The sequence below is a fragment of the Balaenoptera physalus genome (genome assembly GCF_965194825.1).
Source record: "Balaenoptera physalus genome assembly, chromosome: Y".
NCBI classification, from domain to species: Eukaryota; Metazoa; Chordata; class Mammalia; order Artiodactyla; family Balaenopteridae; genus Balaenoptera; species Balaenoptera physalus.
The window spans coordinates 16,520,970-16,544,525 of record NC_138904.1 but is presented as its reverse complement, the minus strand read 5'-3'; the positions used below and the strand labels follow the sequence as shown (position 1 = coordinate 16,544,525).

Here is a 23,556-nt window from a genome sequence, read left to right as displayed (position 1 = left end):
CGGCTGCTTCTTGGCAGCGTCCCTTTCGTCCTGTAGGACGCGGTGACGGTGCTGCTGGCGAGAACCACGGCCCAGCTGCAGGCGGTGGAGAGAGAGCTGGCCGAGGAGCGGGTGAAGCTGGAGTACATGGAGGAGGAGATCCTGGAGATGGAGCGCAAGGAGGAGCAGGCCGAGGCCGTGTCCGAGAGGTGCGCGCGGCCAGCAGCCCCTCAGGGGAGAGGCAGCCGGGATGTTCATCAGACACAACGCGATGTAGAGTGTGTGCGGCGACTCTTCGGTACCTTTGCCCAGAAGTCGGGATTCTCACGGGGGATTGTACACCAGTCTGCACGAGGGCAGTACATTGACCCCAGCTCTACGCACAGGCTTTTCACCTTTCCTTCTGTTCCCCGAATTTCTCTCAAAGAGGGGGACTGGTGAGGGACTCCCTCTGCCCGGATTGAATACAATAGGGCCCTTTAAGTTTTGCCTTTTTCTTTATTAACTGCTTTATTGGGATATAATCTCCTTACTGTATGGTTCACCCATTAAGTGGACAATTGGCTGGTTTGTAGCGCAGGCACAGAGCTGTGCCGCCAACATCACACTCAAGTTGAGGGCGTTTTCGTCATGCCGAAAGGAAACCCCATACCCATTAACAGTCCGCCTGGTCCTCCCAGCCCCTGGCGACTGCCCGTCTGCGTGCCATCTCCAGGGATTTGCCTGTGCTGGGCCTTTCTTGTAAATGGAATCATACGATGCCCCTTTACCTCTTCCCCGGAGCAGCCCGTGGGTGAACGCTTGACTCGGGGTGGGGCAGACGTGTCTGCAATAGAGGAGTAGCTCAGATGGGCAGGCACGGCGAGTGAATCGCTTCCCAGTGGGTCCCTTCTGGCAGAACTTTCATCTTGCTTTACTTCCACGGTTTTCCATAAAGAGCATCATGTTTCCAAAGCTTGCTACTTCTTCCTAATAGCTTTCTCTGGATTTATTTTCGAGAGGAATTTATTTTCGGAAGGGAAAGTGCATGGCAGAGGGGGAGAAGGGTGTGTGTTCAGGGATGGGCAGGAGGCTGGGAGGGCTCGGGGAGAGAGGGTTCCGGGCTGCTGGCATCTTCAGCGGCTGCAATTGGGCGATACAGACAGACGGACCCTCTTAATGAAAGGCCTTGTAGCTCTGTCTTCCCCACGAAACAGAACTGCCTTTCATTTTATGAGAAAAGCAACCGTCTTCGGTCATTGGAAGCAAATATGGGGCATCTCTGCTGCTGTGCCCTGGGTGCAGCAGTAAAGTCAGTGCCCTGATGAACGTCTTGGGGGCTTTTGCCATGCCCGCCTTCAGGAGTTGGCAAGCCGACTCGGTGGACAGTGGCTGTAGCAGCTGCGCCCAGACCAGCCCCCCGCACCCAGAGCCCTGCTGCGTTGCTGTCAGCTCCATCCACGGACACACGTTTGCTGGCCAGGCAGACCCTTACGGCCCCGAGGAACTTCAGCCCCCACCTCTGAAGGTAAGCAGAAAAGGACAAAGGATTTCGCGGAGCCCCTGATGTTTTGCCGCACAGCACCAGACGCTGCCCTGGAAGGAGGGGCTGTGTGCCCTACGCTAGGGAATTGAAGTGAGTGGCCTCAGATCTGTAAACAGCAGGTACCATGGAAGCGTCTGTCTACTTTAAATTAAAAGGAAAGGACAACTAAAAGGGGTGGATTTTTACTGCTTCATGTGCCCTCTTCAGGGCCGCGTGTGGCTCAGGGTGTTTCATGGGTCCCCAAGGTTTTGGACGCTTGTCGTTGTTCTCCGTTTGTGACATTAAGAACAGCGAAGCATCCTTTTGGCCCTTCTGTTCACCCGATCCTAGTTGTGCCCATCACCGTATCTCCAGTGAGGAAATCTTTGTTCTGAAACTATTCAGCACATAACAAATGCGGACATACAGTCCCTCCCTTGGCATCTTTCTAAAGTGGATTAAAGGGCATTACATCAGGAATAATTATTTTGGATTAGGCTGCCAATAATTGTGATTGTTCTACTTTGTAACACTTTTACAGTCATTGACCCAAATCAGTGTAAGCAGCCATGGGATGCAGTTTTGGTATTTCCCCCTTCCCCAACGTTTAACTTATACCCTAATCACTTTTGTTAATACTTCACATTTCCATTCTTTGTTTGTATATATGTGTGTGTGCACCCGGCTTCTTTTTCCTTCTGAATCATTTGAAAACTAATTCAAGATCATGACACATTCCTCCTAAACAGTTCAGTACAAATCTAAGAACAAGCACATTTTCTTACTTAACAGTAGAGTAATACTCAGAAAATATAACAACGACATCGAGTATAAAGTCCACGTACAAAATTCCTCCATTGTTCCATTGTGCTTTGTTGACTGAAAAAAAAAAAGCACAATCTAAAAGCTGAGAATTCTGTTCTATTTGGCAGACTTTCTGAGGACTATAGCCTGGGAGACACCCTCTCAGGTAGCTCTGAGAGACTGCCCCAAAGAAATAAGGGAGGAGCCAGGATATATAGGGGTTTTGCAACAAAAACCATGTAGTTGGAACGTTGAAAGATTATGGTTAATGAAAGGAAACCAGGCACCTCAAGTTAACGAATTTATAGCACCACTTTTCTCATCATAGAGACTTCAGAATTCAGTAGGCTAATAGCATGGTTGCTATCATTTAAGGTCTTTTGACTGAATTCTGTTAAGCCTTCGATGTGGGAAACTGTATCTTCCAGACCTACTGAAGGCACAAAAATAACTGCTAAGGAATCATACCAGTGAGATACAGGTCTCTTGGTCCATTGGGCTCATACTGATGGTAAACTTGCTGGACTTATACCTAAATTTGTACATAAGTGGCCTTGAGCCCAGGGGAATCCTAAAGTACACCTTCCTAGCCATCCGGCTGGAAGCCAGGGCCGTATATTGGACCCACAAAGCCATTGAGTTCCATTAGGTGCGATCCACTGTATTCTCGTCGCCTGACTCAGCCTGTTCCATACATATCACTGTCTTTAAGGGAAATGATATATTGGCATTTTTCATAACGTACACAACTTGATTTCCTAGTGTCATCAGGCTGATGATTTTTAGTGTGATTTAACTGTTCCCAATGCAGGGAGGTCTTTAAACTTAGACGACCATAGCGTTGTGTCAGCCATAAAAATCCATCCCATAACTGAGGGAGGGTCCCTCCTAATAATTAAAAACTTACGCCTTTTGATTGAAATTGAGTTCATTGTTCTGACTGAGCATGACTGACCTCAATGGAAAACTCATATTTATGGCTAGGGTCACAATAAGTATGTTTGATTGGCCAAGTGAGGGAGTCCCCTCTAGTAATATCAGTAGTGGCCTGACAGAACTATAATTTCTTTCTTCTAAAATAAATTTCCTAAGGGCTGTCCAATCAGACCCCTGGAGTGGAGAAACCCGCCAAGATAACCCAGAAGTACCGGATGCAGGTAATTGACCATAATCCCAACAACTGGAGTGATTTCTAAAATTTGCACAGAATTGTGCCCATTATAGGAAAACATTTGGTTTGTGTACAGAAGTCCAAGAAACCAAGAATAAAATGTTGTAAATAACTGTATGGGTCAGGTCCAGCCTTTTGGCATAGCTGTCTATTTCTGATGTCACCTTCTCATCCTGGTGTTGGTGTTTCTTTCCTATTGGAGCATCACTTTAAGGTGAGTTTGAGGTCATCAGTCCTCTCTATAGACCAGTCTGGTGCAGGAGCCCTTTTTAGGTGGGAAACATGAATCCTAGAGTCAATTCCCTTCAGTTTTGCTGCACATGAGTTAGTTAAAAGAACCTGATAAGGGACCTTGCATCTAGGCTGGAGGTAGTCTTTTAAATACTGCCTGTTCCAATGTACATAATCTCCTGGTTGTAAGTCATGGGGCATCTGATCTTCGCTTGAGGATAGATTACTATGATATGCTTCAGACACAAGCTTAGAATGTCCTTTGAAAAATGCAGTTAAGCCTCTGCCATGAGCTAATATGTCCCCATTTAATAATATAAATTAATGTAATCCATCCTTCAATCTCATTGTTCTCCCTGTGATCATCGCAAAGAGAGAGAAGTGATGTTTACCAAGAGGGGTGGATCTGAGGTTGAGGAGAACCAATGGAAGGGCCTTAGGCCAGATGAGGAATAAGCCTCCATAATTTTAGCCAGTTGTTTTTTTTAAATTTATTTTATTTATTTATTTATGGTTGTGTTGGATCCTCGTTTCTGTGTGAGGGCTTTGTCTAGTTGTGGCAAGCGGGGGCCACTCTTCATCGCGGTGCGCGGGCCTCTCACCACCGCGGCTTCACTTGTTGCGGACCACAGGCTCCAGATGCACAGGCTCAGTAACTGTGGCTCACGGGCCCAGCTGCTCTGCGGCATGTGGGATCTTCCCATACCAGGGCTCGAACCCTTGTCCCCTGCACTGGCAGGCAGACTCTCAACCACTGCGCCACCAGGGAAGCCCCTAGCCAGTTGTTTTTTAATTGTTCCATTTGTTCTTTCTACTAACCAGAAGACCAGGGATTATAAACACAATAGAAGTGCTGCATAGTTGGAAAAATCTTGCAAATTTTCTTAATAATTTGTCCAGTAAAATGAGTTCCTTTATCACTATGTATTTCTGAGGGGATTCTTCAAAGAGGTATCACTCTTTCTAAAATTGATTTCTCTACTTACTGCACTGTGGTCTTTCTGCATGGGAATGCCTTAACCCAATGTGAAAACATTCAAATTATAACAAGAATGTATTGACAACCTTGTGAGTGAGGCATTTGTGTAAAATCAACATGCCAAATTTCAAGAAGACCTGCAGGTAATGGGAAATGTCTTTGAGAACTGTGCAAATGCTTCCCTGAGTTATACTTTGGACAAGTTGCACATCTTGAGTAAACCTTCTGGGCTACTGTAAAATAGGCTTCGAAAAATATTGTTTACCTCGTAATACCACCTTATCTGGGTTCCAGTGAGTTAACTCATAAATATATTGTGAAATAGGATATTGAGCTCCAAACAGAAAGATAGGCTTTCCCTTGGACCTGTCCACAGCTGTTTGTTAGTTGACTCTTCCTCCATTCTGTGTTTAGGTGTCTTTTTCTTTTTTCTGAAAGCCTTACCATTTTCAGAAAACACCATTCCTTGAAACTTCAGCAGTATATCAGTAGGTTACTGGGAGGCTGAAAGGGAAAGACAGTGGTTAGTTGGCTGTTGCTGTTTTTCAGAGCTGCTGTCTTGGCAGCATGATCGACTAGAGAGTTTCCTTTCGCTTCTGCAGCGTCAGCCTTTGAACGGCCCCATGCCTTAGTAACAGCAAGTGCACATGGCAACAGAATTGCATCTAATAATTCTGCTACTTGTTCCCCAGTTTTGGTAGGCTGTCCTGAGGATGTTAAAAATCCCCCCTCTTTTTTTCCAAAAGCATACCAAAATCATGTGCCACCCCAAAAGTATAGTGGCTGTCTGTGTAAATGTTAGCAGATTTTCCTTTTGCCAAATGACAGACAGGCTCTTGTTCGTGCTGTTAGTTCAGCCTGTTGGGCAGAAAAGACATTAGATAGGGCGCATTTTCAAGGATACACAGTGGAGAAGTGACAGCGTTACTAGCCTGGTACATTCCATGAGGTCCTCTTAAATATGAACCATCAGTGAATAATATAAAGTCAGGATTATCCATTGGGCTTTCTTGACGGTCAATCCTAGAAGACTAACAATTGTCAGTTAAAACAATGCAATCATACTTTTCATTATTGCCATTTGATTCTTCTGGGAGCAAGGTCACTGGACTAAGTTCATTACACCTGTGGAGAGTTACATTTGGTGAGAGGAATACAATCTCATGAGACGTTAAATGGCTCGCTGAATAAGGTTGTGTGTGAAGAGAGTTTAGTAGAGGTTTCATGGAGTGGGGAACAAAGACGGTGAGAGGGTGACTCGTGACTGTCTCCTCTGTGGTCTGACAAAGCACAGCTGTTGCTGTGACAGCTCGGAGGCAAGGGGGAGGCCCTTAGCTACTGGATCTAGCTGCTGGCAGTAAAATCCTATTGGTCATTAGTGACTGCCGTAAAGTTAATACTCCTAGTGTGGCGCCCTTGTTTTTATGCACAAAGAGAAAAAAGGGAGAATCATAATTTGGGTGCCCCGAGGCTGGGGCCTTTGCCAGGAAGCCCTTTAGAGAAACTAGAGGCTTCGCAATGGTCTATTCCCCAACCAAGATGTTCAGGTTGGTATTGTTTAGGCAAATTATTTATGGTCAAGACACTAAAGAAAAATTTGGAATCCAGCTCCTGTGGTAGCCTGCAAGGCCTAGAAATCCCCTTAGTCGCCTTCTTGTTTTAGGAGCAGGGAAAGCCAAATTGCCTCTAGAGCAATTGAAACCCCTTCTTTAGATACCGAACATCCTAAGTATTTTACATTAGCCTCACAAAATTGTAATTACTCTTTGGGTGCTTTATATCCCTTTGAGGCTAACCTCTGAGGCAAGTACAGGGTGTCTTGCTGATTATGTATCAAGGGTTTGAACACAACAGCAAATCGTCTACATATTGTATGAAAATTGACTTACGAGGAAACGCTGGATCACGTAAGTCCACTTTTTAAAATTATTTTTATTATTATTTTTAACATCTTTATTGGAGTATAATTGCTTTACAATGGTGTGTTAGTTTCTGCTGTATAACAAAGTGAATCAGCTGTACATATACATATATCCCCATATCTCCTCCCTCTTGCGTCTACCTCCCACCCTCCCTATCCCACCCCTGTAGGTGGTCACAAAGCACCGAGCTGATCTCCCTGTGCTATGCGGCTGCTTCCCACTAGCTATCTCTTTTACATTTGGTAGTGCATATATGTCCATACCACTCTCTCACGTTGTCCCAGCTTACCCTTCCCCCTCCCCGTGTCCTCAAGTCCATTCTCTACGTCTGCGTCTTTATTCCGGTCCTGCCCCTATGTTCATCAGAAACAGTTTTTTTTTTTTTTTAGATTCCATATATATGTGTTAGCATATGGTATTTGTTTTTCTCTTTCTGACTTACTTCACTCTGTATGACAGAGTCTAGGTCCATCCACCTCACTACAAATAACTCAAGTTTCATTTATTTTTATGGCTGAGTAATATTCCATTGTATATATGTGCCATATCTTCTTTATCCATTCATCTGTTGATGGACACTTAGGTTGCTTCCATGTCCTGGCTATTGTAAATACAGCTGCAGTGAACATTGTGGTACATGACTCTGTTTGAATTATGGTTTTCTCAGGGTATATGCCCAGTAGTGGGATTGCTGGGTCGTATGGTAGTTCTATTTTTAGTTTTTTAAGGAATCTCCGTACTGTTCTCCACAGTGACTGTATCAATTTACATTCCTAACAACAGTGCAAGAGGGTTCCCTTTTCTCCACACCCTCTCCAGCATTTATTGTTTGTAGATTTTTTGATGATGGCCATTCTGACTGGTGTGAGGTGACACCTCATTGTAGTTTTTTGTTGTTTTTTGTTTTTAATTTTATTTCTTTATTTATTTTTGGCTGTGTTGGGTCTTCGTTTCTGTGCGAGGGCTTTCTCCAGTTGCGGCAAGTGGGGGCCACTCTTCATCACGGTGCGTGGGCCTCTCACTATCGCAGCCTCTCTTGCTGCAGAGCACGGGCTCCAGACGTGCAGGCTCTGTAATTGTGGCTCACGGGCCCAGCTGCTCTGCGGCATGTGGGATCTTCCCGGACGAGGGCTCGAACCCACGTCCTCTGCATTGGCAGGCAGACTCTCAACCACTGCGCTACCAGGGAAACCCCTCATTGTAGTTTTGATTTGCATTTCTCTAATGATTAGTGACGTTGAGCATCCTTTCATGTGTTTGTTGGCAATCCGTATATCTTCTTGGAGAAATGTCTATTTAGGTCTTCTACCCATTTTTGGGATTGGGTTGTTTGCTTTTTGATATTGAGCTGCTTGTAAATTTGGGAGATTAATCATTTGTCAGCTGCTTCATTTGCAAATTTTTTCTCCCATTCTGAGGGTTGTCTTTTCATCCTGTTTATGGTTTCCTTTGCTGTGCAAAAGCTTTTAAGTTTCATTAGGTCCCATTTGTTTATTTTTGTTTTTATTTCCGTGTCTCTAGGAGTTGGGCCAAAAAGCATCTTGCTGTGATTTATGTCATAGAGTGTTCTCCCTATATTTTCCTCTAAGAGTTTATAGTGTCTGGCCTTACATTTAGGTCTTTAATCCATTTTGAGTTTATTTTTGCGTATGGTGTTCGGCAGTGTTCTAATTTCATTCTTTTACATGTAGCTGTCCAGTTTTCGCACCACCACTTATTGAAGAGGCTGTCTTTTCTCCATTGTATATTCTCGCCTCCTTTATCAAAAATAAGGTGATCATATGTGCGTGGGTTTGTCTCTGGGCTATCTTGTTCCATTGATCTGTATTTCTGTTTTTGTGCCAGTACCATACTGTCTTGATTACTGTAACTTTGTAGTGTAGCCTGAAGTCAGGGAGCCTGATGATTCCTCCAGATCCATTTTTCGTTTTCAAGATTGCTTTGGCTATTCAGCATCTTTGGTGGCTCCATACAGACTGTGCAATTTTTTTGTGCTTGTTCTGTGAAAAATGCCCTTGGTAGTTCGATAGGGATTGCATTGAATCTGTAGCTTGCTTTTGGTAGTAGAGTCATTTTCGCAATGTTGATTCTTCCATTCCAAGAATATGGTATATCTCTCCATGTGTTTGTATCATCTTTAATTTCTTTCATCAGTGTCTTAACAGTTTTCTGCATACAGGTCTTTCGTCTCCTTAGGTAGGTTTATTCCAAGGTATTTTATTCTTTCTGTTGCAGTGGTACGTGGGAGTGTTTCCTTAAATTCTGTTTCAGATTTTTCATCATTAGTGTATCGGAATGCAAGAGATTTCTGTGCATTAATTTTGTTTCCTGCTACTTTACCAAATTCATTGATTAGCTCCAGTAGTTTTCTTGTAGCAGCTGTAGGATTCTCTATGTATAGTATCATGTCATCTGCAAACAGTGACAGCTTAACTTCTTCTTTCCAATTTGGATTCTGTTTCTTTCTTTTTCTTCTCTGATTGCTGTGGCTAAAACTTCCGAAAGTATGATGAATAATAGTCGTGAGAGTGGACAATCTTCTCTTGTTCCTGATCTTAGAGGAAATGGTTTCATTTTTTCACCATTGAGAACGATGTTGGCTGTGGGTTTGTCATATATGGCCTTTATTATGTTAAGGAAAGTTCCCTCTATGCCTAATTCTGGAGGGTTTTTAATCATAAATGGGTGTTGAATTTTGTGAAAAGCTTTTTCTGCACCTATTGAGATGATCATATGGCTTTTCTCCTCAAATTTGTTAATATGGTTTATCACATTGATTTGTGTATATTGGGATAAATCCCACTTGTTCATGGTGTATGATCTTTTTAATGTGCTGTTGGATGCTGTTTGCTAGTATTTTGTTGAGGATTTTTGCATCTATGTTCATCAGTGATATTGGTCTGTAGTTTTCTTTCTTTGTGACATCTTTGTCTGGTTTTGGTATCAGGATGATGGCCTCGTAGAATGAGTTTGGGAGTGTTCCTCCCTCTGCTGTATTTTGGAAGAGTTTGAGAAGGATAGGTGTTAGTTCTTGTCTAAATGTTTGGTAGAATTCGCCTGTGAAGCCATCTGGTCCTGGGCTTTTGTTTGTTGTAAGATTTTTAATCACACTCTCAATTTCAGTGCTTGTGAGTGGTCTGTTTATATTTTCTATTTCTTCCTGGTTCAGTCTAGGAAGGTTGTGCTTTTCTAAGAATTTGTCCATTTCTTCCAGGTTGTCCATTTTATTGGCATATAGTTGCTTGCAGTAATCTCTCATGATCCTTTGTATTTCTGCAGTGTCAGTTGTTACTTCTTTTTCATTTCTAATTCGATTGATTTGCGTCTTCTCCCTTTTTTTCTTGATGAGTCTGGCTAATGGTTTATCAATTTTGTTTATCTTCTCAAAGAACCAGCTTTTAGTTTTATTGATCCTTGCTATCGTGTCATTCATTTCTTTTTCATTTATTTCTGATCCAATCTTTAAGATTTCTTTTCTCCTGCTAACTTTGGGGTTTTTTTGTTCTTCTTTCTCTGATTGCTTTAGGTGTAAGGTTAGGTTGTTTATTTGGGGTGTTTCTTATTTCTTGACGTAGGATTGAATTGCTCTCAACTTCCCTCTTAGAACTGCTTTTGCTGCATCCCATAGGTTTTGGGTCGTCATGTTTTCATTGTTATTTGTTTCTAGGTATTTTTTGATTTCTTTGATTTCTTCAGTGATCTCTTGTTTATTAAGTAGTGTATTGTTTAGCCTCCATGTGTTTGTATTTTTTACATGTTTTTTCCTGTAATTGAAATCTACTCTCATAGCGTTGGGGTCAGAAAAGGTTCTTGATATGATTTCAATTTTCTTAAATTTACCAAGGCTTGATTTGTGGCCCAAGATATGATCTATCCAGGAGAATGTTCCATGAGCACTAGAGAAGAAAGTGTATTCTGTTGTTTTTGGATGGAATGTCCTATAAATATCAGTGAAATCCATCTTGTTTAATGTATCATTTAAAGCTTGTGTTTCCTTATTTATTTTCATTTTGGATGATCTGTCCATTGGTGAAAGTGGGGTATTAAAGTACCGTACTATGATTGTGTTACTGTCAATTTCCCCTTTTATGGCTGGTAGTATGTGCCTTATGTATTGAGGTGCTCCTATGTTGGGTGCATAAATATTTACAATTGTTATATCTTCTTCTTGGATTGATCCCTTGATCATTATGTAGTGTCCTTCTTTGTCTTTTGTAATAGTCTTTATTTTAAAGTCTATTTTGTCTGCTATGAGAATTGCTACTCCACCTTTCCTTTGATATCCATTTACGTGGACTATCTTTTCCATCCCCTCGCTTTCAGTCTGTATGTGTCACTAGGTCTGAAGTGGGTCTCTTGTAGACAGCATATATACGGGTCCTGTTTTTGTATCCATTCAGGCAGTCTGTGTTCTTTGGTTGGAGCATTTAATCCATTTACATTTAAGGTAGTTATCAATATGTATGTTCATTCCTATTCCCATTTTCTTAATTGTTTTGGGTTTGCTATTGTAGGCCTTTTTCTTTTCTTGTGTTTTCTGCCTAGAGAAGTTCCTTTAGCATTTGTTGTAAAGCTGGTTTGGTGGTGCTGAATTCTCTTAGCTTTTGCTTGTCTGTAAAAGTTTTAATTTCTCTGTCGAATCTGAATGAGATCCTTGCTGGGTAGAGTAATCTTGGTTGTAGGTTTTTCCCTTTCATCACTTTAAATATGTCTTGCCTCTCCCTTCTGGCTTGCAGAGTTTCTGCTGAAAGATCAGCTGTTAACTTTATGGGGATTCCCTTGTATGTATTTTGTTGTTTTACCCTTGCTGCTTTTAATAATTTTTCTTTGTATTCAATTTCTGATAGTTTGATTAATATGTGTCATGGCATGTTTCTCCTTGGGTTTATCCTGTATGGGACTCTCTGCGCTTCCTGGACTTGGTTGACTATTTCCTTTCCCACGTTAAGGAAGATTTCAACTATAATCTCTTCAAATAGTTTCTCAGACCCTTTCTTTTACTCTTCTTCTTCTGAGACCCCTATAATTCGAATGTTGGTGCGTTTAATTTTTGCCCAGAGGTCTCGAGACTGTCCTCAATTCTTTTCATTCTTTTTTCTTTATTCTGCTCTGCAGTGGTTACTTCCACTATTTTATCATCCAGGTCACTTATCCATTCTTCTGCCTCAGTTATTGTGCTATTGACTCCTTCTAGAGAATTTTAAATTGCATTTATTGTGTTGTTCATCATTGTTTGTTTGCTCTTTAGTTCTTCTAGGTCCTTGTTAAACGTTTCTTGTATTTTCACCCTTCTATTTCCAAGAATTTGGATCATGTTTACTATCATTACTCTGAATTTTTTTTCAGGTAGACTGCCTATTTCCTCTTCATTTGTTTGGTCTGGTGGGTTTTTACGTTGCTCCTTCAACTGCTATGTGTTTCTCTGTCTTCTCATTTTGCTTAACTTACTGTGTTTGGGGTCTCCTTTTCGCAGGCTGCAGGTTCGTAGTTCCTGTTGTTTTTCGTGTCTGCCCCCAGTGGGTAAGGTTGGTTCAGTGGGTTGTGTAGGCTTCCTGGTGGAGGGGACTGGTGCTTGTGTTCTGGTGGATGAGGCTGGATCTTGTCTTTATGGTGGGCTGTGCCATGTCTGCTGGTGTGTTTTGGGTTGTCTGTGGACTTAGTATGATTTTAGGCAACCTCTCTGCTAATGGGTGGCGTTGTGTTCCTGTCTTGCTAGTTGTTTGGCATGGGGTGTCCAGCACTGTAGCTTGCTGTTCACTGAGTGGAGCTGGGTCTTAGCGTTGAGATGGAGATCTCTGGGAGAGCTTTCACCGTTTGATATTACATGGAGCCGGGAGGTCTGTGGTGGACCAATGTCGTGAACTCGGCTCTCCCACCTCTGAGGCACAGGCCTGACACGCGGCCGGAGCACCAAGACCCTGTCAGCCACACAGCTCAGGAGAAAAGAAGGAGAGAGAGAGAGAGAGAGAGGGAGGGAGAGGGAGAGGGAGGAGGGAGGAGGGAGGGAGGGAGGGAGGGAAAATAAAGTTACTAAAATTTAAAAACTTATTGAAAATTTAAAAAATTAAAAAGTAATTAAACAGAGAAAAATAAAAAGAAAGAAAGAAAAGCACAACCAGTCCAAATAACACATCCACCGATTATAGCAAGTGCTAAAACCTATACTAAAAAATGGACAGAGAGAACCCTAGGACAAATGGTAAAAGCAAAGCTATACAGAGAAAATCACACCAAGAAGCATACACATACACACTCAGAAAAAGAGAAAAAGGAAAAGAAATATATATATATATATTAAAAAAAAAGAAGGAAGAGGGCAACCAAATAAATAAATCTACCAATGATAATAAACTCTAAGTACTGAACTAAGAAAACATAAAACCAGAAAGAAAATAGGTGCAGAAAGCAAACCCCAAGGCTACAGTTTCTCCCAAAGTCCACCACCTTAAATTTGGGATGATTTGTTGTCTATTTAGGTATTCCAGAGATGCAGGGTACATCAAGTTGATTGTGGAGATTTAATCCTCTGCTCCTGAGGCTGCTGGGAGAGATTTCCCTTCTCGTCTTTGTTCACACAGCTCCTGTGGTTCAGCTTTGGATTTGGACACGCCTCTGCGTGTAGGTCGCCTGAGGGCATCTGTTCTTCGATCAGACAGGACAGGGTTAAAGGAGCAGCTGACTCAGGGGCTCTGGCTCACTCAGGCCGGGGAGAAGGAGGGCTATGGGATGTGGGGCGAGCCTGCAGCCGCAGAAGCCGGCGTGACGTTGCACCAGCCTGAGGTGTGCCGTGTATTCTCCCAGGGAAGTTGTCCCTGGATCACGGGACCCTGGCAGTGGCGGGCTGCACAGGCTCCCGGGAGGGGAGGTGTGGATAGTGACCTGTGCCTGTTCACAGGCTCCTTGGTGGCTGCAGCAGCAGCCTTAGCATCTCATGGCCGTCTCTGGTGTCCTCACTGACAGCCGCAGCTCACGCCCATCTCTGGAGCTCGTTTAGGCGGTGCTCTGAATCCCCTCGCCTCGCGCACCCCAAAACAATGGTCTCTTGCCCCTTATGCAGTTCCAGACTTTTTCCCTGGACTCCCTCCTGGCTAGCTGTGGCGCACTAGTCCCCTTCAGGCTGTGTTCACGCCGCCAACCCCAGTCCTCTTCCTGCAATCCGACCGAAGCCCGAGCCTCAGCTCCAGGCCCCGCCCACCCTGGGCAGGTGAGCAGACAAGCCTCTCGGGCTGGTGAGTGCTGGTCGGCACCCATCCCCTGTGTGGGAATCTCTCCGCTTTGCCCTCCGCACCCCTGTGGCTGCGCTCTCCTCCGTGGCTCCGAAGCTTCCCCCCCTCCGCCACCCGCAGTCTCCGCCCGCGAAGGGGCTTCCTAGTGTGTGGAAACCTTTCCTCCTTCATAGCTCCCTCCCACTGGTGCGCGTCCCATCCCTATTCTTTTGTCTCTGTTTTTTCTTTTTTCTTTTGACCTACCCAGGTACGTGGGGAGTTTCTTGCCCTTGGGGAGGTCTGAGGTCTTCTGCCAGCCTTCAGTGGGTGTTCTGTAGGAGTTGTTCCACAGGTAGATGTATTTCTGATGTATCTGTGGGGAGGAAGGCGATCTCCACGTCTTACTCCTCCACCGTCTTGAAGGTCCTCCCACGTTTGTTAATCACTTGCTAAAAGGCTGACTGGAGAGTTAGCTGGTCTCTATCTATCCTACTGCCCCTCTCCAAATACTCACGATGCGCCCCTTTACAACCTATTGTATAGGCTCTTCTTAACCTTTACTTTTTCAATGCAAAGAGTACCAACCAACCAAACATGTGCTTATGCCAGTTTACCACCCCCTGGCCTAACTGATCTGACTGCTGGTCATGCTGGGCTCTAGATACTGCTAAAGAATCTGAAGTGTTCTTTGCTTCTGCCGATGTGAACATCTGGTGGACCAAGTATGGAAGGCAGATAAATGACAAGGTATGGCACCCATGTCTAAGGAAACATTGCTCTGTCCCTCCTTCTGGTGAGTTATTTGGGTCTTGCATAACCTACATGGAAGGGCAAGGACTGTCCCTTGCCCACATAAAGACCAACAGGTGAAAAATTGTCCCTTTGCTTTGAAACAAACATGATACTCGGCCTTTCCCGAGTGACACTCCAGGACCATAGTACATTCAGACTCTGTGGTTTGATCCCACAGGTGGCATCTTCAAATCCCTGGAAAATATTGTAAGTGACTCTAGCACTACCGTTCTTGGTACAAACGTCTGCCAAATCAACAAATGTTTTGGGTGACTCGTAAGCCACCTCCGTACAACTTGGGGTACTACGGCTGCTCCCATGACTAAGCTGCCTACTAGCATAAGCTATATACGGGTGGACCACTATAAAAATCTGGACTCACTTGGCCACAGAACCAAGCTTTAGAGCTGCCAAAACCAGACCACAGGCCTCCTGTACCAACTCTTTTGCAACCTGTTCCGCTCTCACAGATTGACAGGAGCACATGGGAAATGGAGGGTATGGATGCTAGCATTACCAATGGCAAAGGTCGTGGAATACTCCAGTTCCCGGAGATTGCAGGTTCCGTTGTAACCTTGTCTGCAAACCACACTGGTCTTTTTATGTTAGGTGGCAACAAAGTATATAAAGGGTGTCCACCTAAACGGTCAGGACAATGGGGACTTGGATACCTGGCTCCTTCTGTCACCAAATACTCCACCCTAAATGCAGCCAAATTACAAACCTGGGCTCCTTTGTTCATAAAACTGCGTCCCATAAATGTGCCAGCAGGGAAGTCATAGACAATCCACTGGCATAGACAATATCACAACTCCAACTTCTTTTCATTGTTCAGGATCTTATTCCCAAGCTATGGAGGTTGTGAATTAGAAAAGCCATCTTAACTCTCCATGGTAGTGGAACAAGAGTTCAGTTCCCCTACACAAACTCTGAAAATACTTCAGTCAGAAGTTAACAGCCTCGCATCAGCGGTGCTCCAAAATGGACTTGCTCTGGACACGCTGACTGCTCAGCGAGGATGAGCTTATGCAATCGTCAGTGGAAAATACTGCTTCTACGTAAATCAAATGGGAAAAATAGCGTCCAACTTATTCAAAGTGAAGAAAATGCTTTCGTCACATAAATGAAGCAAAGCCGTTTTATTGGACTGATCTCTTCCCAGGACTGGGGAACTGTTTCAATAGGGTTTGGGGAAATGTACTTTGATTTGATTTGTTCTTTTCTGTTTCTTCATCCTCATTCTAACCTATGTTCTTTTCTCCCTTTGCAGATCTCTTACCACTGAGCTACTCACCCAGTTTTGCTCTCCACAGCCATCACCTTAGCCCTTTCTTTGTGAAATATCAAGGGAAGTTGCAGAGGAGGGAATCCTTGGGGCTCAGAGTGGGCCGCCCAAGATATGCCTCACCGGCACGTTGATTATTTTGAACGGAGGCTACCTGGGAAACGGTCAGTGAGGGGAAATGATTGAAAACAACAACAAAAACACTCTGGTCCCCTCCCTTCCCCCAAAGTGGTAACTAAATCCATGTGACGGTATCCTCCCTATGACAGGAGGCTAGAAAGCATCCTTGTCACCACAGTTAGGAAATTCAAGGCTAAGAAAGCTGGATAAACGAACGCTGACACTTCTTCATTAGGCTGCTTGCCCAAGCACAAGCCTCTTTTTGTCAAATGTACAAAAATATTTATTTGTCCAAAACTAAATACATTCAGCCTGCTTTGTTCACTTCAGGCGGTCCCATTTCTATGAGACCTCTGTGTACATGAATTAAACTGGTTTATTTTTCCTGTTAATCTGTCTTGTGTCCACATAATTATTAGGGGAGCCAAAAGGACCTCAAGAGGGGTAAAGGAGAAATTTGTCCGTCCCCGTGTTGCTAGACAAGGTCACACACATTCACTGGCTCAGAAAAGATTTGAGGAGACCCTAAGTTTTCACCTCTGGCTGATCTTTAGTCTCCAAGTGTACTGGGTGGGAAAATGAAAATGGTGTATACAGTGATGAAGCTGTGCACCCAGCCCCAAGGTAATCTGCAGAGACCAGGAGAGTGGTTTTTAAAATTTGTGTTTTCTTGTTACCTCCCCAACCCCCCTGACCCAGCACCCCGGCAGTTTAAAAAAAATAATAATCTGTTGTGTCCACCCACATAGTGGAACAGAAACACCAGTGACTACACAGCACACGGCAAAGAAAACCGTCTAACCAAAAACAGTTCGGCATAGTAACCGAAAGAATCAACTACAACCAGCAGCCACAAATGAATATGAGGGAGAAAAACCTCCTCCCCATTTACTGCATTCCAAACTTCAAAATCTCTAGTTTTCAACACCACTTACAAGGCATGCAATGAAACAAGTGTGTATTTGCCCCATCACAGGTCAGATAAGCAAATTAATAGAAACTGTGCATGAGGAAACCAAGTACTTTAAATTTGTAGGCAGACATTCAATCAAGAGTCATACCTATGCTCACCTGACAAAGGAAACCATGGAGCAAGAACTGAAAGAAACCAGGAGACCAAGGTCTAACGAAATGGAGACTCTCAACAAAGAGACATTTAAAACAGAAACAAATAGGAATTATGGGGCTGAAAAACCACAGCATGTGAATCAAAACCTTCAGTAGAGACTTCAAAGGAAGGTTTGAGCAGGCAGAAGAATCACAAAACCTAAAGTTAGGTTAATTGAAATCATCCTGGCTGAGGAGCAGAAAGAGAACAAAAATAATGCAGAAAATGGAACAGAGCCTAGATTATTTGCCAGACTCCACTGAGCAATCCGAGGCATACGTAATTGCAGTCCCAGGTGGAGACAGGAGAGAAAGGGGCAGAACAAGTATTTCAAGAAATCATGCCCCTCACACTCCTCAGATATGGCAAAACTCATGAATCTACACATCAAACTTTCCTTTCCTCATACCTCTCTCTTCCTGAAGCCCTCACATTCCTTCAGCACCACCTGATCCTCTGAGTGAGGTGCTCGGTCCACGATCTTCTATTCGGTATGCTCGTATTTTGTTCATGCACCCCCTCTCACTGGGTCAGAGGAGGTCACCGAGGACAAGGATTCTCTAACAACTTTTCTCTTCACAGAAGGACTAGCCCCAATTCCTATCGTCTGGGTGATGCTTTATTAAAAATCATGAAGAAATTGTGCCTACATAAGGTCGCTTTAATGACCAACGCAAGAATAAAATGGGGAGGAATAAGAGTCAATTTCCTTCGCTCCTGCACTAGTGTTTACAAAACACTAACAAGTCAACCCCAAACGTTCTCCTCCTGGAAGATTCCCTGACCAATGCATTCCCTCAATGTCCTCGTCACCCTCTGGGGGCCATAATTAATATTCTCACCTCCACCAAGATATTCTTGTCCGTCGGTGATTTGCCATAAGTGCATGCCTATTCCTCTGTTTCCAAAATGCGTGTCACTGCTAACTCTACCTGCAATAAAGCATTTCTTGTTGCTCACAAAGATAATGGAAGTCACAAAAAAGTCCCAGTTCAAGGTGGTGGAAGCATTTGATGCAGGAATGGAGGAAAGGGTCGAACGCAGGCACAGACCAACTCAGAGACACAAACTTTAACAAATAAGTAAGTGAGTAACAGCAACCCAGAGCATGTGTATCGAAAGAGGGACATGAAAAGACTGAGACAGCTACAGCAATAGAGGTGTGCATATGGGCACAGGCACGGGTGGAAGATCAGAGAGATGAAGGCATGGGCAAAGCCAGAGGAAGGAGCACCAACTCACGCTCAGGGTGAGAGATCATGGGCAAACACAACACAGACACACAATCTTCATTTTAAACAGAGGAAAACATGAACATGTCCAGAGACCAGGAAACACCAATGCGGCTCAGAGTGATTGAGCCAGAATGCTCATAGATTGATCAGTAATCTGCTGGGCCTCACATGCCCTGAAATTCAATGGAAGAAAACCTTAGGCAACATGTGCAACTGTGCATTCAATCTACTCGCACCTAGATATTAGGTCCCACGTGAAAGCCCTTAAGAGACCGGGTCACACCTACGTCTAAGCTCTGTAGCCCAGGAGGAAACTCAGTAAGCTATAGCCTCTGGGGCACACATCATGCCAAGTCTCCAGAGAATGACAATCAAGTCAACCGTCCACTGTTTACAGTTCCGCTACCTGTTCCATGAACGTCTGCCCCGCTTCACTCCAGGACACGTCAGACCTAAGCATAGCCTTGGTACCTAAGCACTGGCAGGAGATATTAGGAGTTGGGGGACCCTGTCCCAACCTTTTCTTTGGTGTTTAAGTCCTTTGCAAGACCTTACCAAATGTTCTGAATGTGGATAAATACCCTGGAGTCCTTAGAACAAGCCCCGTCTGAGGTCCCCTAAGACCACGCACCAATATGCTGTCCCACTCCCACTGCAGGGTTATTAGAGCATAGTTTATTTTTACCAGCACCAGGAAAGACAGGGACCAGCATGCGGCAGCCCCAGGGGTTCCTTGAGGTTTACAGTTCAAGAAGCTGAGAAGACCTGTTTCCACAGTGTCTGTGGCGTGGCTGTGGGGACAGCAGCTGGCAGAGGCCAAGCCTTGCCTTCTAGACCTTCGGATGTCTCCACTGTAGAAGGGGCATAGCTGGGGTGTAGATGTTCAAATACAAAACCTGACACTGAGCAGGCGATCTAACTCAGTGCACTTTGAAGGGGACATCCGTGGCTCCATGAACTTTGATTGTCAACCCCTCGTCCTGGAAAGAGCTGGGGCTTTTGGGAGAAGGCTCTTCTACCAAAAGTTGTGGAGTGAGAGCTCAACATGTGGGACGGAAATGGTACTGTCAATACGCCACCCTCAGGGACGCCTGTGTTGGAGCCGCTGTATCTGGGAAGAGAGAAGAACACTGGGGGGACAAACACTGAACATTCCCTGCTCCGCCTGTGGCAGAGTCTGTCCTTTGCCTGGTCCAGAGACACACGTGCTTCTGGGAAGCAGCCAGCCACTTGGCAAGCAGCACCCGAAGCGCTCACCACTTCCTGGGTGAGCTCGGTATGCTCTAGGTCTTCCCATTGGCCTCAGGGGCACAGAGAGCTGGCAAGGCCCCAGAAGAAGGACAGCGCCTTTGTGGTTGAAACACAGTGTGTCCAGCCGTTCAGCGAGGACGGGACACCGCTACCAGAGCGTTCATGAGAAAACTGTTTACTTTTTGGGGACTTGGTCTCAAGCGGGCCTTGGGCAAAGGGCTTAAGCCTGTCTGAAAATAGGGATATTAACCACTGTGCCGTCACGGGACAGAGAGCACACAGCTGGGTGGCCTGGCACTTGCCTGTTTAACATCCCCAACTCCCCACTCCCCTCACCTCGCACCTCTCCCCGTGTGCCCTTTGTACCCAAACTGAGTCCCCCGGAAAAAAGAACAGAGTTCACGTGAGCTCACTCAGATGTGAGGGAATCTGTTTTGGTTTGCTTATCCGCTTCCCGGCAAAGTTACCTTTTCCCCTGGTCACCTTTGCCAGAGCACACTAACACCCTCACTGCCTTCCCACCCGTGTCTCTCTCACCTCCCCACATGCCCTCCATATACCTTATACCCCCATGTCCTAAGATGTTGTCTGGAACCCTAGCCCTGAGAGGCTAATTGTCTCAGCAAAAGACCCTGTGTTCATATACGCTAGAAGGGCATGTGGTCCAACAGTGAATTAAATGTTAAGGCTTTCTCCCATTGTATCCCATTAGAGTGCCTGATGATATGCAACAGGGATATGCAATCAGCATGCCCCCACAATTTCACATACACTAGAAGGGCATCTGGTCCAACAGTGAATTAAATGTTAAGGCTTCCTCCCATTGTATCCCATTAAAGTGTCTGACGATATGCAACAGGGAGGTTACATGGAGGACCACTATCCAACAAAATTAACTTCCAGCATTTCAACCTCAGGCCCTAGCTCACCAGCCCCTTTCCTTGAACTTCCACATTTCCCTTGGAAAAATGGCAGGCCCCAGTTAACCAGCCCTTCTCTTATTTCTCCTTCCTCCCCAACCCCCATCCCACAGGAAGAACTGCATCCTCTGATGCAATCCCAAAGTATGACTTCCCCCCGCCTCTACAGCTCTCCATGGACTGGTAACTCCCAGGCAGCAAACTGAGAAGCCTACCTGCGCCTGATGTATCTACCCTGAGCCCCTGCACAAACGCCACACAAACACATACAACTGATGCTGCTTATTTATCTTCTGGTTTTATTCCAGGTTTACTGGTGTCTCCCTCTCTGTACGTTTCACCACCAGACCTCTCTTCATTTCTTCGTGTGCAGGACAACCATGTTGACCGTTCGCCTTCATCTGAAGCAGCTTCTTAGGTCAAGGGTGATGCTCCATCACACGCATCTCAACATCGGGAGTTCCTTTGGAAACACACACAGACACACACATAATAACCCATCCTCCCTGAACAACGCTAAAGACCGCTTTAACTTTTTAAGGCCCTGCCCAGGAGACAGAGTCACATTCCCTGTGATCTCTTACATTTCCTCCAACCACATATTAGAAACGATTCTTCATCATCTATGCAAAATGGCCACTGTTCTCACCATAGCCGTGGGAGGTGAAGGAGATGCATGAGAAAATTAAAAGGTGACTGTGATGATCAAAACAGAAAAAAATGACGGGACAGCGGGGCTTAAGGCTTTGCCCAAAGGGGACTCACAGACCTCTGTGGAAAGGGGGTGGTGGGGGGAACCTGAGGCAAGCCCAAATTTAAGGGGGCGGTACAGGAGGCCTGAGGGTGGGGTTGACGGCCATGGAATGACAGTTCAGAGACGTGCACCTTTGAATCTCAGTGACTTTGACGCTCATGCTGCTTCACTTGCCTAAAGCTTCCCTAGTCAGCACCAGTTCTGCACTGCAGTTTTCCAGATGTGCTGTCTCACCCTGATGCCCTCACGCCCTGGTGTCACTGTATGCCTCTGAGCCTCAACTTCTCCATGAGTGAAATAAATGACCCAGCTGACTCGTTTCAGCGCCCAGCCCCTGGGCCCCTCACCTACCTGTCCTCCTCTCACTTACCTGTCCCGGTGGTGCCTTCCTCCCTGGGGTAGTAGCGCAGGGGATTGGGCCACAGGTCCTCGCTGATGATCTGGTAGGGGAAAGGGGCCCGGTCGGGACAGGCCAGGCCAGGCCAGGCCCACACCCCTCCCCACGAGCAGCCAAATAACATCGCCATTGCTGAGGAGGCCCAGAGGCACCCCACCTCAGCAATCCTGCTAGATCCTGCAAAGCTGTGGTCAGAGAACCACCTGAAGAAGTCATGGCTGCTGCTGTGGTGCCTGCGGCTATACGCCTCACTTTTAAAATGCCGGTGCCACTGAATTGGAGTGGAATGAGCTGCCATGTATCCTGTGGGAAAAGGAGCATGGGAGAAGGGCCTAAATCATGTTTCAAGTTCACCTCACCCCATCTGCCCTCCCCCCCAATCCAGGGAGCTGTCTCTTGCCAGTGACGTTAATGAGATACTCCTTAACAACCACTTCATTCTGGAAATAGCGGTTGTTCCCGAAAAACAACATGATCTTGCAGCAATCACTGGGATATCTGAGTTCTTCCACCTGATAGGATAAAGAGGAGGAGGAGGGTGAAATCTGTCTGCAGTAGACCTGCTCTTTCCTGCTTTCCGGGATAAATCATTTCCCCTCTCCTCCCCAGCCTCAGCCTCCCCAGCCTGACCTTCAAGTTGGTCATGTAGCTAAGCATGTCTTTATCTAGGTCACTCATCGTGGCCGACATCTGGGGGTGGTTCACAAACTGCTTTACGTCAAGGAGCCTCTAGATGCCGGAGGTGAAAGGCCTACGAGCACAGAGCGAGCCTGGAGAGCAGCCTGGGAGTGTCTGATCTCAACTCCCCACTAGTATCTAGTCCTATTCCTTCAATACAGACTGCATGAAGGCACAATGAGCCCCTCGGGGTGTGCATACCTGTGCACGAAAACAGGGAGCCTCCGTTTCTGAGAGGGAGGCCCTGACCTCCATCTGGACAGAACAAGCTTATATCTGCACAGCAAACACTCCTGGCTCTAACTAGGATGAGCATTCATAACTCCCCACTCTCACCCCCATTTCCCTTGATGGTTATTCCAAGGAGAACCTGTGCGCAAGACAACTCTCTTGTCTCAAGAGGCCCTGGTACTAATGACAATACCTTTTTGGACCTCTGCAACTAAAGCCCTAGTCTTGTTTCCTGCTATGCAGAAAATCAGCATGCCCCCACAATTTCAGGATCACATTTCCATGAGTGTGCCCACAATGCAAAATCCAATGGATACATTTTGGTACCCAAACGGCCCTCTATGTTAGGTACCTCTTGCTGTAGCCCAGCCACCACGTGGTCTCTCAACTACAAAATTAAGGATACAACTTTGACCCAGAAGCCAGGGATGCTCTGGATGATGGTGCTTCTGTTTTCTAGATAGGTCTTCCGCCTCCAAAGTGTTCTGCGCTTGAGACGAGCGCAGGCTCGTGTGCATTGCCTATTCACAGGCTCCATCCGTAACTGCACGGCCTCCAGCACCTCCAGCGGGGAGGGGGCGCTCTTCGGGGACGGCCCTGGCTCTTCCTGCTCCTCCTCCTGGGGCTTCTCCTCCCGCTCTTCCGCCACCACGTGCTCCCGCTCCTCCCGCTCTTCCTGCCCCTCCTCCTGGGGCTTCTCCTGCGGCTCTTCCACGAGCATCTGCTCCTCCTGCTGTTCCTGCTCCTCCTCCTCCTCCGCCACCACCTCCACCTCTTCCATGATGTCCTCCACAGGCAGCCAAAACACCTCCCCGATCCGCGTCACCTCTCCCTCCAACAGGGCCGTGCCTTGCTGCACCACCTCCCCGCTGAAGATGGCGGCCTCCTCGCCGCACCCATCAGCTAGTGCCGGCACCCTACCCACCTGCCGCAGCACACCTGGGGACCCGCGGGCCCCTGCTTCCTGAGGACCCCCTCCCACACCTAGGG

The 23,556-nt window shown here is 45.8% G+C and overlaps 2 protein-coding genes across 5 annotated transcripts in view; one reads left to right on the top strand and one right to left on the bottom strand.

Annotated features, from left to right (window-relative positions):
- The window catches only part of LOC309653399 (protein WWC3-like), a gene marked incomplete at its 3' end in the record, with an annotated part of 40,698 nt that extends 24,786 nt beyond the window's left edge, over nucleotides 1–15,912 (top strand). The window contains 5 exon segments of the mRNA XM_082448021.1: nucleotides 37–188; nucleotides 1,321–1,486; nucleotides 3,394–3,444; nucleotides 15,058–15,233; nucleotides 15,858–15,912. Of these exon segments, the coding sequence (XP_082304147.1) occupies nucleotides 37–188; nucleotides 1,321–1,486; nucleotides 3,394–3,444; nucleotides 15,058–15,233; nucleotides 15,858–15,912 (600 nt within the window).
- Nucleotides 15,913–18,977: 3,065 nt separating this feature from the next.
- On the bottom strand, nucleotides 18,978–23,041 carry LOC309653353 (testis-specific Y-encoded protein 10-like). Of its 4 annotated transcripts, none has more exons than XR_014259119.1 (7): nucleotides 22,973–23,041; nucleotides 22,288–22,365; nucleotides 22,058–22,169; nucleotides 21,815–21,960; nucleotides 21,631–21,700; nucleotides 20,777–20,969; nucleotides 18,978–19,446 (listed from the first exon to the last, which is right to left on the bottom strand). XR_014259119.1 is itself a non-coding variant. In XM_082447959.1 (6 exons), the coding sequence occupies exons 2-6, from the start codon at nucleotides 22,345–22,347 to the stop codon at nucleotides 20,926–20,928; spliced, it is 432 nt and encodes a 143-aa protein (XP_082304085.1). In that variant the 5' UTR covers nucleotides 22,348–22,365; nucleotides 22,973–23,041; the 3' UTR covers nucleotides 20,745–20,925. The 4 variants fall into 4 exon arrangements, 1 of the variants encoding a protein (XP_082304085.1); XR_014259120.1 differs by having other exon boundaries at nucleotides 21,861–21,960; XR_014259121.1 differs by having other exon boundaries at nucleotides 22,288–22,386; nucleotides 22,973–23,031.
- Nucleotides 23,042–23,556: the final 515 nt, after the last annotated feature.

What these genes read in the sequence shown, in the direction of transcription:
- LOC309653353 (XM_082447959.1), bottom strand. Translation starts at nt 22,347, where the DNA reads ATGTCGGCCACGATGAGTGACCTAGATAAAGACATGCTTAGCTACATG. An exon ending in GATCTAGCAGGATTGCTGAG is followed by an intron (nt 21,701 to 21,814) that starts GTGGGGTGCCTC and finishes TTCCCCTACCAG; the next exon opens with ATCATCAGCGAGGACCTGTG. An exon ending in GGAAGGCACCACCGGGACAG is followed by an intron (nt 20,970 to 21,630) that starts GTAAGTGAGAGG and finishes GTGTTTCCAAAG; the next exon opens with GAACTCCCGATGTTGAGATG.